At 41.4% G+C, this 12,623-nt stretch overlaps 2 protein-coding genes across 2 annotated transcripts in view; one reads left to right on the forward strand and one right to left on the reverse strand.

Moving 5' to 3' along the window:
• The window catches only part of NGLY1 (N-glycanase 1), a 25,508-nt gene extending 25,317 nt beyond the window's left edge, over positions 1-191 (reverse strand). Inside the window, exon 1 of the mRNA XM_027880992.1 lies at positions 38-191. Coding sequence (XP_027736793.1) covers positions 38-165 — 128 coding nt within the window. The 5' untranslated portion in view covers positions 166-191. The remainder of the gene's footprint in view (positions 1-37) is intronic.
• A 2,819-nt stretch (positions 192-3,010) lies between these two features.
• OXSM (3-oxoacyl-ACP synthase, mitochondrial) lies at positions 3,011-9,340 on the forward strand. The gene is made up of 3 exons (XM_027880993.1): positions 3,011-3,170; positions 4,950-5,966; positions 8,376-9,340. Exons 2-3 carry the CDS (start codon positions 4,984-4,986, stop codon positions 8,776-8,778), a joined length of 1,386 nt encoding a protein of 461 aa, XP_027736794.1. The 5' UTR covers positions 3,011-3,170; positions 4,950-4,983; the 3' UTR covers positions 8,779-9,340.
• Positions 9,341-12,623: the final 3,283 nt, after the last annotated feature.

Genomic DNA, 12,623 nt, shown 5'->3' on the forward strand with positions numbered 1-12,623 from the left:
GCACCGCCCGCGGGACGGAGGCGGCGAGCCGGCTCACCGGAGGATGTTGTCGGCGTAGGTGAGGAGCAGGCGCGACGCCTCCAGGAAGATCTCGCGGCCATTCTGGCACAGCTCGCTCACGGCGGCCGAGCCCGGCACTGACGGCGGACCCAGCGCGGCCGCCATCGCTCCCCCCACCTCCGCTTCGCGGCAGCGCCGCCCGCCCCCGCCGCGGCGTCACACGCACATGGGCGGGCCTTAAAGGGCCAGAGGGCACAGGGACGAAGCGCCAGTCAATCCCCAAATCCCTCCGGGTAGCGGGAGAGACCGCCCGGTCACACCGTGCTGTCCCAAAACAGCTTCTTCTTTCCCCTAGTGTGCAAGATGCTAATCCACACACAGAGTGGAGGTATTTGATTTATTTACGGTTCTGCTCAGAAAGGGGTGCCGCGTGGCCAATCCACAAGGCCAGCACGACGGCTCCTAAAACTTTTCGCTATTTATACACGATAGCGACCAGATATTAATGTTCATTAGCGACAAGTTACCTAGTTCTCTTATTAATTAGACTTCTATTGGTTAATTGAGTTTCTTCCTTATCTAGGGGTTCTTCCAAATGTCCTTGTGGCTAGTAAATTCTGCTTTCTTTGTGCCCCCTATCACTGGTAAGTCCTTCCTATGCTTTGTTAACCTTCCCCTAGGTTTGAGATCACTGAAACATGTCGAGCCCTAAACCTTAACAAATCAATTCTTTCAACAAGCAATTTGTCTTTTTAACACTTGAAACATCACTGAGAGCTTGATTAAATCTCCTTTCTCGTTGATTTCGCTTGAAAGTAGACGAAGGTCAAACATCAAAGAACATCCTGTCCTAAAAAAATTTTTACATATTCCGCATTTTGCAACATCGGGAGCCCCCTGGCAGGCAGTAACGTCCTCAAGGATATAAATCCCCTTTTGTATTGCCCTGGTTTGGCAGCGCTCTCTGATGGTGCCAAACCTTCAGCCTTACCTGGGCTACCTGGCTGGGAATACCACTGAAGCAACTTGCCCCCACTCTGGCACCTTGCCTAGCACTACCCAAAGCCTGTTCCAGCAAAGCAAAAAAGTCCTGGTCTGCTGCTTCTAGATATTTGTGCTATCAGTGAAAGAACTGCAGTGAAGAACCTTGGACAAAGACTGGTGAGGCTTTGCTTTCTTAGGAATGCAAATTTAAAGAGTTCCAAGCAAAAGAGGTCTTTAAAATTCAGCCTGATTTTGTGGTTGACATTACATTCTAGCTCTGCTGTCTGCTTCTTACAGGTCACTGCTCAACTTCTGTGATTTTTTAAAGGAAGTGGTGCATATTCCTCACAAAAGCTGGGATTTAACACTGGGCAATTCACTTTTGCTGAGATTACACTTACTATTCCTACTAGTATAGTTGAAAAAAGTTATTAACGCAGCCCTCAGAATCATGGAACTGGTACCAAAGTAATAACATTTTAATTTAAGATGATGTTCCTTGTCTGCTGCTTCAGCTTTTAACTTCCTTTCCATGTCTTTCACATAGTTATATGGCTCTGAATGTTGGTTGCACTCTGAAATTTAACAATTAACTAAACTGTTGTATGTGTAACATAATTGTACAATGCATATAAGTATGGCATTTGTAAATAATGCTTTGGAAGTACTCATAGGAAAGCTGTATGAAAATTGAGAAGACCAAGTACCAACTTCAGCAAATAACTAACACACTGAATGCCCAGGGAATGTTATTTCTAAAGGGAAATTACATACAGATGCTTCATTTAAAAATAGTGGGCTGTTTTTCTATATTAAATCTTCCGTTTCTCTCCTTTCTGACATGTAGAGTTGCTTTTTTTTCCCCTTTTTTTACTGCAGTAGGTGCTTCATTACTGTGCTATAGTTTGTATTTAGATGTAGCTGTGATTGCAGATAATGAGCATCATTGTATTGTGTGAGTAAACAGATTTCAGTTTTCTTACTGCTCTACACTATAAAAGGTATCACTTAATAAGTAAACTCCCCATTCATGTAATTAATTCATGTCTCTGTTGATGAGACTTTGACACACATTTTATGGTCTGCCAGAGTACCTTTCGAGTCTTTGTGTATTTTAAGTGAGATACCATTGTCCTAAATAAAAGTTTAGTTGTTTGTACACATCATTTCAGGCATAGCTTGGTCTCAGTTCAGATCATCCATTCTTGCGGCTGGAAGCAGCAACCACGTGTGCATTGGTGCTGTTGGCATATTTGTTCATGTATTTCAAGACACTCCTGTAAAGCCAAAGTGATCATTTAGTCTTTGTCTTCTCTACCAGCATTTCAGCATCCGTGAGGAGGAGCACTTTCAAGAAATCATTTAGACTGGAAAAGATCTTTAGTATCACAGAGTCCACCACCAAACCACGTCCCCAGATGTCACATCTACACATCTTTTAAACACCCCCAGGGACGGTGACTCCACCACTTCCCTCGGCAGGCTGGTCAAATGCTTGACAACCCTTCCAGTGAAGAAAACGTTCCTAATATCCAATCTAACCCTTCTCTGGTACAACTTGAGGCCATTGTCACTTGCTATGTGGGAGAAGAGACCGACCCCCACCTGTCTACAACCTCCACTCAAACAGCTGTAGAGAGCGATAAGATCTTGCGTATCACTCCACCAGAGACCATGTGTTTGTTCGGGGGGGTGGGGGGGTGTTTCTTACTCTTCCTTAGCGTGTTTAATCACGTGGTTTGGAAAAGGAAATGCCACCCTCGCCTTTTCCAGCTCTCCGGGTCATTTACGCCGCCTCTCTACCCACCCACCTACACCGCGAGGCGGGGCCAGGCGAGAGGAAGCGCCGCTGGGCGGTGCGTACCCACACAACTCCCCCTCTTCCCTCCCCCGCCTGCCGAGTGGTGCTGCCCCGCGCCGCCGGAACCGGGAGGGAGGCAGAGCGAACCATCGCAGAGCAGGGGGGGAGTGCGGGCGGCGGAGGTACCGCTGCGGGCGCTGAGGCGGAGGGAGGCGGGGGCTGCGGGGCGGGACGGCAATGGCGGCGCAGGGCAGTCTGGTGGGGCTCGGGTTTGACTCCTGATGTAGGCATTGAAAGTAGTCACTGCCCTTCAAACAGCCGGGGCCGTCCGGTAATGCTTGTTTCCGGAGGAAGTTGCCCCGCGCCTGGTTTTCCCGCAGAGCAGGTATCGGGCATTGCTGGGGTAAAACAGGACGGCTCGGCACCTGGCACGGGTGACGGCATGGGGATGGGGACACGGTGCTCTACAGAGCTCTGCAGGTTTATATATACACACACTCGTTATATATACACACGCACACACATATGCATTATTATACATTTATATGTCTAATATCTAATACGCCATACATCACTTTGTATACGCTATACCATATATAATATATTTAGGATATACAGATATACATGATATACATTATCTAATATATACACATAAAATACTGCAGAGCTCTTTTATATATATATAGTACACATTTATCTGTAGTATATGTTGTATGTGTTATATATATAATGTATTATATACTATATATATTAATATATATAGTATGTATGTATTATATACATATATTTATATATACTGCCTATCTTTATAAAAGCCAGGCAAACTGGCTTAATTAAAATGGCAGATTTGGGTCAGGATTTAAAACAGGCTTCCTTAAAAAAAGAAATTGTTTCATTATAAATATAATTAATTAAAAAAGAAATAATTACATAAAATATGTATAAAATTATTTATTAATTTTATTCCTCATCCCTGAAAGTGCACAAGGCAAGGCTGGATGAGGCTTTGAGCAACATGTTCTAGTGAGAGGTGTCCCTGCAGCAGGGTTGGAACTAGATGATCTTTAAGTCCCTTCCAACCCAGGCCATTCTATGATTCTATGATATTCTTTATTAACGCTGCTGTGTACTTGTGCTGCCACAGCTCTGGGTGTTTCAGCAGGAGTACATTAGCCCAAAAACCCCATGTGGTCCCCATCCAGCTCCCTATATTTTACCTAAGAGCTGGGGATGCCAAGTTCCCCTTTTCATGAGTCAAAAATCAGGTGACCAGTTGCAGCCTGTATCGCAGGTGTTGACAGATCTGTGCTGCGGCCACTGCCCGGCTCCAGCATGCCAGATGTGTGCAATCAGACCAGCTCCGCACCTGGCAGTTGCCAAGGCAAGGGAGGGGGACTGTGGTACAGTATGGCAGCATCACTGCTAGGTGTGGTCCTCTTGTCCCGCCTGCAGTATTTGTGCTCAGCAGTGCCCTTCTGCCATCACTTGACATCCCTCTTGGTATGTGAGCTCTGCCAATGTTACCTTCAAGGGAGGTGGTGGTGTAGCACATCTTGCTCAAACCACTTGAGGTGCTGTCCCCTGGCAGTGTAAATACCCAAGGCTGATAAGGGATGGATGGAGGTAGAACAATGAGGACTCTTGTCCAAGCTATGTAATTACATTGGTGGCAGAACCAGGAAGAATTTATTGACTCCTGTTCTGAGTTTTCTAGACCGTTCTACCTGACATGAAGGTTAAGATCACAACACCCTTAACTTGAGAATGCTAGGATATACACTTTCAGACGAACACACACTTTGTCCCCCCTTAGAGGAATGAAGCTGTTAATGTTCATTGTTCATACCTCCAGCCAGCTGGTGGTTAAGGCCCTGGGGAGAGTTTTGCGGCGAAACCAGAGTGCTTTGCAGGCCACAGTAGTGCAAACTCATATTTATTAGCAGCTTAAGGTAGATGAGGCCACTAGAGGCATTCCCAAAGTGACTGTGTTTCTGTGCCTTGTCTACAGCTTTGTACTATTCCTGATTACAGACACAGAAACTACATCACTTTCTACAGGTTTGAAAATAGTCTTTCTTGTAAAAAGCAGGTTATTAATTTAATGTACTTGGAATGCTTTCCACACTGGCTGTTCTATTATTGTGTTTGTGTCTTCTGCTTCCAGTTACAGGAATGTGCTTGAACTGATTATTGCCACCATGTTCTCACAACACTTACGGGATCTGTTAAAGATTGCAAATCTTCATCTCCAGAGTCTGAATTTAAATCTACATTTACAAAACCACAGAAGAGCTTTCAGCAGGTCACTGCCTGCATGTCGAAGGAAAGTAGCGGTTACAGGTATTGGCTTAGTGTCCCCTCTTGGTGTGGGGACTCAGTTTGTATGGAAGCACCTTCTTGAAGGAGGCAGCGGGATTACGTCACTAGATGGGGAAGAATATGCAGGCATCCCATGTAGAGTGGCTGCTTGCGTGCCAAGGGGAAACAAGGAGGGTCAGTTTAGTGAAGAAAGCTTTGTGTCAAAGTCAGAGATCAAATCCATGAGTTCTGCCACTGTGATGGCCATCGGTGCAGCAGAACTAGCAATGAAGGACTCCGGCTGGTCTCCCCAGTCCGAACAGGATCGCTTAAGTGCCGGTGTGGCAATTGGGATGGGAATGGTTCCACTGGAAGAAATTTCTGACACAGCTGCCTTATTTAAAACAAAGGGTTACAATAAGGTCAGCCCGTTTTTTGTCCCAAAGATTTTAGTCAATATGGCAGCAGGCCATATCAGCATTAAGTACCAACTGAAAGGGCCGAATCACGCTGTGTCAACCGCTTGTACCACAGGCGCGCATGCGGTTGGAGACTCCTTTAGGTTTATTGCTGCTGGTGATGCTGATGTCATGTTGGCTGGAGGGACTGAGGCTTGCATTAGTCCTTTGTCTTTGGCTGGATTCGCAAGAGCTCGGGCCCTCAGCACGAGTTTTAACTCAAGCCCTAAAATGGCCTGTCGACCGTTTGATTCGAAGAGAGAAGGGTTTGTAATGGGAGAGGGTGCTGCTGTCCTGGTCTTGGAAGAGTATGGACACGCCGTACAAAGAGGTGCTAGGATCTATGCCGAAGTTTTAGGTTATGGACTGTCTGGTGATGCTTGCCACATAACAGCACCTAATCCAGAGGGAGATGGTGCATTCAGGTAAGAGCTCTATCTTGACTGTAATAACTTCATCTTGTGTTTAGTGTAGTGGGTACATTTGTTTCTGTTACTGGGTGCTTTTCATAGAGAAAGGCTGTTCAATCTTGAATTAATATTACAAAAGCTTGAAAATTGGAAAAATGAAAGAGCTTCTGTTACTCTTGTGCCCCAACAGTTTTTTTAGTAGCAAGGTGAAGGCCAGTTCTTGCTAGAATCAGTCTTTTTTCATAGAGTTACAAAAGCTTGCTCATGTGAAAACCTTTTGCTTTTGTTGCAGACAGTTGCTCACATAAGTAAGTCTCAATGGAAACCTCTTTTTTAAGATTTTTGTGGTGCAGTAGAACCTTTTCAGGTTTTCCTTCACCCTTTGTCCATGGAGAAGAGAGGCCCTCCCCTGCAAAAACATGTTATTTATTGCAGGAAATCTCAGGTGATGAAATCTGTAGAGTACTTGGAGGGTCTAGTTTGTTAGAACATTCGGTAATTCAGATGAAGAGTGTTGGTGGAGCGGCATAAGAGAAATATACTTTAGTACTGCTTAGGGAAATGGTAAAGTTTCATCAATGTTTATCTCATCAAAACCAGTTCATAGGTAGACGATACTTATCATTATCATTGACCCAATTAAATTGTTACCTAAATTATGTATGCAAGTTGGTGAGTTTTGTGTAGGCTGAGTACTATTGCTGAGTTGACACTGGAATCTTTAGCAAAGATTTAGTTTGCCTTATTCCAAATGTATGTGAATATTTAATACCAAAATTCAATACATCACTGCACAAATAGATCAGACTTCTGCATGGCATTGTAAAGCTGTGTTTGCATCTTTATTGGGTTAACAGATTTTTCTAGAAGTGTAAATATACCATGTTTCCCTCTATGCTATTTGATTCATATTTAATTGTTCTGCAGACTTAGGTGTGAGATGAGTAATCAGGAGTGTCTTATCTCATATTTTCAGACTTGCTTACCCTTGAGATGATATAGGCAATATATTGTAACCGAATTTTTATATATTTTATGATTGCAGTAGCATATAAATTAAATTCACAGTAGAAAGTAGTTGAGAGTTAATCTTGGTATCTCCAAAATTTTGTGCTTTTCCATCCTTGAGATGGAAGTACTACCTTCAAGCCAATATTTTGTTCCTACAGTGGTATGTGGATTAAATCTGGAATGTATATGCTTCTCTTACTTTTCTGTAGGAATTTTATTTGCCGCATCAAAAAAAATCAGAGGAATATGTTTTTATCATCTTCTAATAACTACTTCAGTAGGAGAGTAATACATATGTTGGAATAAACCAGCAGGAAAGGAGAGGCAAAGCCAGACTAAGGAGAGTGGATACAAAGATTGTCCTGCACAAGTAATCTGGTATCTTCTTAAGTAAATATGTTCATTGCAGATGACCTATTTAACTAAATTAATGTATCTCATGGTTAATCAGTAATCTTATTTGCCTGAAAGTCAGCTCACTGTCTAGTGACAGTGAGTGTCAGTGGCCTCCAATGTAAGCTAAATTGGATGCTTCTAAGGATAGAAGGCTGTACTAGAGACATTTACATTTGTCCAGAAGCCTGTGTTATCTTTTTTTGAGCTTCCGTTTATTTACTTATTTTTCATAAATTTCAAAAGAGTCAGTGGTCTTTTGCTCAGAGGCACTTGGTTAAGTTGTATGTGCAAGGAGATGTCTGACTAATTCTCTTCTTTCTGTGGGAAATCTGTGAGAAAATCACACTATGGAGCTGTGTTGATCCTTATGTGGTTTTCATAATAAAGCATGTTTTATAGAGGCAATCACAGTCCACAAGTCATCAGGAGTCAAGCAAAGCATACCATATCAGGGTAGAAGAGTGTGACTTTCAGTAAATTTCCTTATAAAATGAAATATAGGAATTTGTGCTATCTCCTAGACATTTTCCAGTCTCTGGAAAGCATGCAAAAGAAGCTCATGCGGAGGAGGACTGCAGATTTTTGCTTTAATTTCCCAATATTTTTGTTGGGTAGAGCATACCTAAATTTTTGTAATAATATCAGGTAGTTTTTTCTCTCTCATATGTTTTTAAATTTTACATTGAAAAGGTCTTTGACATAATAATGTAGTCTACAGAGATTGATTGTTTTAGCTTTCTTTCCTTCTCTTTGTATTTTCCCCAGCTGTGGAATTTTTAACAGCAAGTCTGATTTTATATTGGGCCTCACATCTACTGCTTTTCTCTGGTAGCTAAATGTAGATGCTAATGTATTTAGTTAGATGAATTCATCTCCTGTCATTTACATCTCTGCTAAAGCAGATTTTCACATTTGATAAACATTTTAAAACACCCTATTGTTTTTCTTTTTGGATTTTACATTTGACAAAAAAATATATTGGGAAAACCAGCATCCTGTTTTCTTTTTTTCCCTTAGGTGTATGTCTGCAGCAATAAAAGATTCTGGGATCAAACCTGAAGACGTAACATATGTCAATGCACATGCAACTTCCACACCTCTAGGAGATGCTGCTGAGAATCAAGCAATCAAGAGACTTTTTAAAGATCACTCACATAATATTGCAGTGTCCTCAACAAAAGGAGCAACGGGACATCTCTTGGGGGCTGCAGGAGCTATTGAAGCAGCTTTTACTGCACTGTCCTGTTACCATGGAATTTTGCCACCTACTCTAAACTTAGAGAAAACAGAGGCGGAGTTTGATCTCAATTATGTTCCATTAACTGCTCAGGAGTGGAAAACTGAAAAACGGCGTATAGCACTCACAAATTCATTTGGCTTTGGTGGTACTAATGCAACTTTGTGCTTTGCAAGTGTTTAACTTATGCTGTGCATATTGAGAAAAAATGGCACCAATGATGATTTTCTGTACTTCTACCCACGGTGTGAACTGTAATCTCGTCTCAGCTTTGAGATTTGCTCATTTGAGACATAAGAACTTTGTTCACCCTAACATTTACATCAGTAATTCTTTTTGAAAGAGGCTACTTCTTTTACTTTTAATAAAAATAAATAAAAGGTCTATTCTTTATGTGATGAAGAAATTTTTGTTCTTGACTAGAACAGGAGACATTGTGGTTAAATTTTATTAGGATAGATTTTTGGATGCGTGTGACATAGAAATTGTTCAGAGTCATTTATGCAAAAGAGATGCTGGCTAACAAGCTAGAGCTCCACACTTGGTGACTTAACTGCATGATGATACAAGGTTTATGACTGAGCTCCCCTTTGTTACTCCCTCCATACATAATTCTGCCTTTTTCTTCATTGTAGGTTGTCTCAAATGTCATAGATTTATGTGCATTCTTCCACACAAGTGGAAACTTGGAAAAACAAGGCATCTTCTATGAAAAAAAAAAAAAAAAAGCATATGCAGAAACAAATCTGGGTCTTGTGTCAAGGAGGAGAAAGGGGAAAAAAGAGAATAGGAAAATTAAACTATACATAAAGCTAACATAGTAATGGTGGTGTAGGTTTTTTCCTGCAAAGAGCAAGTAAAGGACTTCAGCTATTCCTTCTGGCATCAGCCAGCATCTCAGCCAAGTAGTGGCTTGATTGATAGTGCAGATGTGAGTGAAGCTGGATATCCCTGTTAGTGGGTTAGTTCATTAAAAGAGTTTTTACCAGTGTTCTTTTTGAAATTGTCAGTCTTAACCTTTGACCCATGTAAGTGGAAGCAAAGTAACTCCATGGATTTAAAATAAACTACATAAAAAGTAGCTCCCCTGTAAGTAAATTTCATTCTGGAAAGAGCTTACTAATGGGCTATCATGAGGCTTAGCTGTACCCTAAAACCTCATTATTTATACAAATGGTCTGAATGCTGAAATCGAACTGCATAATTTTTGCATTTGCTCTCTTTACTGAATAGAAAGTTAAAGAGGCTGATGTGAAAAATGCAGGCGGAGAATGATTAAGGCTATTTCAGAAACTAAGCTCATAGAGAACAATGCAGTCCAAAGCAGATTAATGAACAGTAAACCAGAAAGTAAAATAATATATTACCAAAGGGAAAATGTGAAAGCATGCAAGCGAGAGACAGTATGGGAGTTTGCTGTCGGGGAAAATACTAACAAACCTCTTAGCTTATGATAATTAACAGCGGCAGTACAATGAATGAGGATGTGGATTGCATCCAATATAAAAGGCAGAATATAAAATTCAATGATGCTCTCTGCAAATTATATGCAAAAAGAAATTGATTCAAAGAATTCAGACTCCAGGAGAGAGCTAGCAGCAGGGTCATGAATTTGGAGGAAATCATCCAGCAAGCTTCTTCTGGAGACAGTATTTTTTCAGTTAGTTGTGATTCAGGGTGGAATATGGAAAGGCTTGATGGTGCTGCATTATTGTGGACCTGAAGTACAGTCTAACTAAACTCACCCAGATTTGTTATGTAGCTGCAGACCTGTAATGAATACTGTGACAGAGATGCTTCCCTTTCCCTCTGACAGCAGAGATCATGCCCCCAGGAGTGTTGGATGCAGACTGTGGTGTACCAACCATGAAAAGAGAGATGATACTGTCACACAGAAAAATAGAAACTGAAATGATTAAAAGATCTTTCTCCTCCCTTCAGCCTACTGCAGTTTAATCATCTGCTGCAGGTAACCTTTAAACCATGAAAGCTTTGTGACAATAGTTATTTTAGGTGTTTTGATTATGGATAATTTTAACAGGCCTAGATGCATTAGTAGTATGCCTTGTAGGGAATTCAGATATTTTAAAAATGAATACAGCCCAAATTTAACCCCTGTCTATTTGAATTTTGTTTATATAGGCTTCACTTTTATGTACTTGTTTGGTGTCACCTCTTTTTATCACATACCCTGCTTGGCTGATCAGAGACTACTTACTGCTAATTACTGCTTTATTATAGTAGCTGCAAACATAAGAGGAAAATATATCTCTCTGTGTTGCTAAACTATTAAATGGGCCAAAGGACCAATGTTTAAAACAGAATTTTTTCATTTAAAATGTTCCTTTCATCTTTAATAATCAAGAGATGTAAGGGTCCAGAGTCTGGATTAAAAAAGCTTTGTATTTAGACTCCTGAGTCTGAAGTTACTTCTAGTCTGATGATAAAAACTTGGAAATGCTTGTAGAGTGTTTATTTGGAAGCCTAATTCTGCAGTGGTGCAATACACTTGTGAGAGCCAAATGCTCCAGTCAGGATCACAGGGGGGCTGAGGCTGGAAAGCACTTCTGGAAAGGTGCACCTCTAGTCCAGCCCCCTGCTCAAAGCAGGGCCAGCTAAAGCAGGTTGCTCAGGGACCTGTCCTGCTGAGTTTTGAGTATCTCCCAACCAGTCTGTGCCAGTGCTTGTTCACTCTCACTGTAAGAAGTTTCTTTCATTTAAATGAAATTTCCTGTATTTAAATTTGTTTCCATTGCTTCTTATCCTTTCAGTGGATACTACTGAAAAGAGTCTGGCTCCCTCTTCATTCCCCCGTCAGGTATTTACACACATTGATAAGACCTCCTGTAGCCTTTTCTTCCCCAGAGTGAACAGTCCCAGCTCTCTCATCTTCTCCTTGTATATCATATGCTCCAGTTCCTTCATCATCTTTGTGGGGCCCTTCACTGGGCTTACTCCAGTGTGTCTGTGTTTCTCATGTTCCGGGAATCATCTCCCATGCTCTTCCTAATGCAGCCCACAATGCTTTTGGACTTCCTGTGAAGACAGCTGGTCCATCAGGACCACCAGGTCTTTTTCTGCAAAGCTACTTTCCAGCTGTTTAAAATATTTTTGTATTTGAATTAGGGATTTTAACTTAAGTCAATGTTTTTAGAAATAAATGCATTTGAAACAAAAATCAGAATTGTGACAGCTTACATGATCTCATTTACTCAAGAGAGCCTGAAAAAAACATCCTATAAAATATGCAAGCACCATATGTTTGCTGAAATCTTACAAAGGTCAAGCCACTGCTCAGAGTTAATTACTGCCTGTCTCCAGAAACAATTTATTGAAATTATAAACCTCATTTCGTTTTGGATGTTTGTAGCTTGTTCTGCAAATGCAAAAAAAAAAAAAAAAAAATTCCTCATGTTACTTTACTCCAGTTTAGATCAGTGTGCAGAAGTTTGTTTCTTAGGTATACAGCACATTTTTTACTAATGAAAGAATTTATAAAATAGTGTCTTGCGAAAGGTTTTATTTTCAGTAAAAACAGAATTCTTTTTTTTCTAATTTCTAATATGATAGTAAAAAATCAAGAATAGGTGTATACTAAACTATAATTATTTCAAGGCACCTATGGCATCCTTTTGAATAAAAAAGCTCACTAACAAAGATACCTTTAGCTGCAAGTCAGCATGTTATCCTGCTTATCAGCTGATGATAGTTTTTTACCTAGCATGGAAACTCTTGAGTGTGCTTTGGATCATATTTCGTGATTTCTCAAGCCACAAGTGAGCCTGTAGTGAGGAGAATTGTGTATTACAAAACCACAGGTGGCTGATAAACCTTGTCCCCCTTTGCACCGTGCCGGACAGCCAGGGCCGTGGATGGGACAGCCACGCTGTGGGGCCTGCCAAGTCCCTTGGCTCTGTCAGGGTGTTTGGGGTGGAAGCCTTGTGGGACCAGCCTTTGGAGTTTTGGGAACAGATGTGGCACGGGGAAAACGGTGCAAAAATGTTCAGGTGTTTGCTCCCAAATCTCTG

This window comes from Empidonax traillii, unplaced genomic scaffold (genome assembly GCF_003031625.1).
Source record: "Empidonax traillii isolate 1590-97213 ecotype Southwest subspecies unplaced genomic scaffold, ASM303162v1 scaffold81:size2596050, whole genome shotgun sequence".
In the NCBI taxonomy this organism is placed as follows: domain Eukaryota; kingdom Metazoa; phylum Chordata; class Aves; order Passeriformes; family Tyrannidae; genus Empidonax; species Empidonax traillii.

Bases quoted from the DNA above. Each gene is read 5' to 3' on its own strand.
- OXSM (XM_027880993.1), top strand. From the start codon at position 4,984: ATGTTCTCACAACACTTACGGGATCTGTTAAAGATTGCAAATCTTCAT. The intron at 5,967-8,375 runs GTAAGAGCTCTA...TTTTTCCCTTAG, and splicing joins GAGGGAGATGGTGCATTCAG to GTGTATGTCTGCAGCAATAA.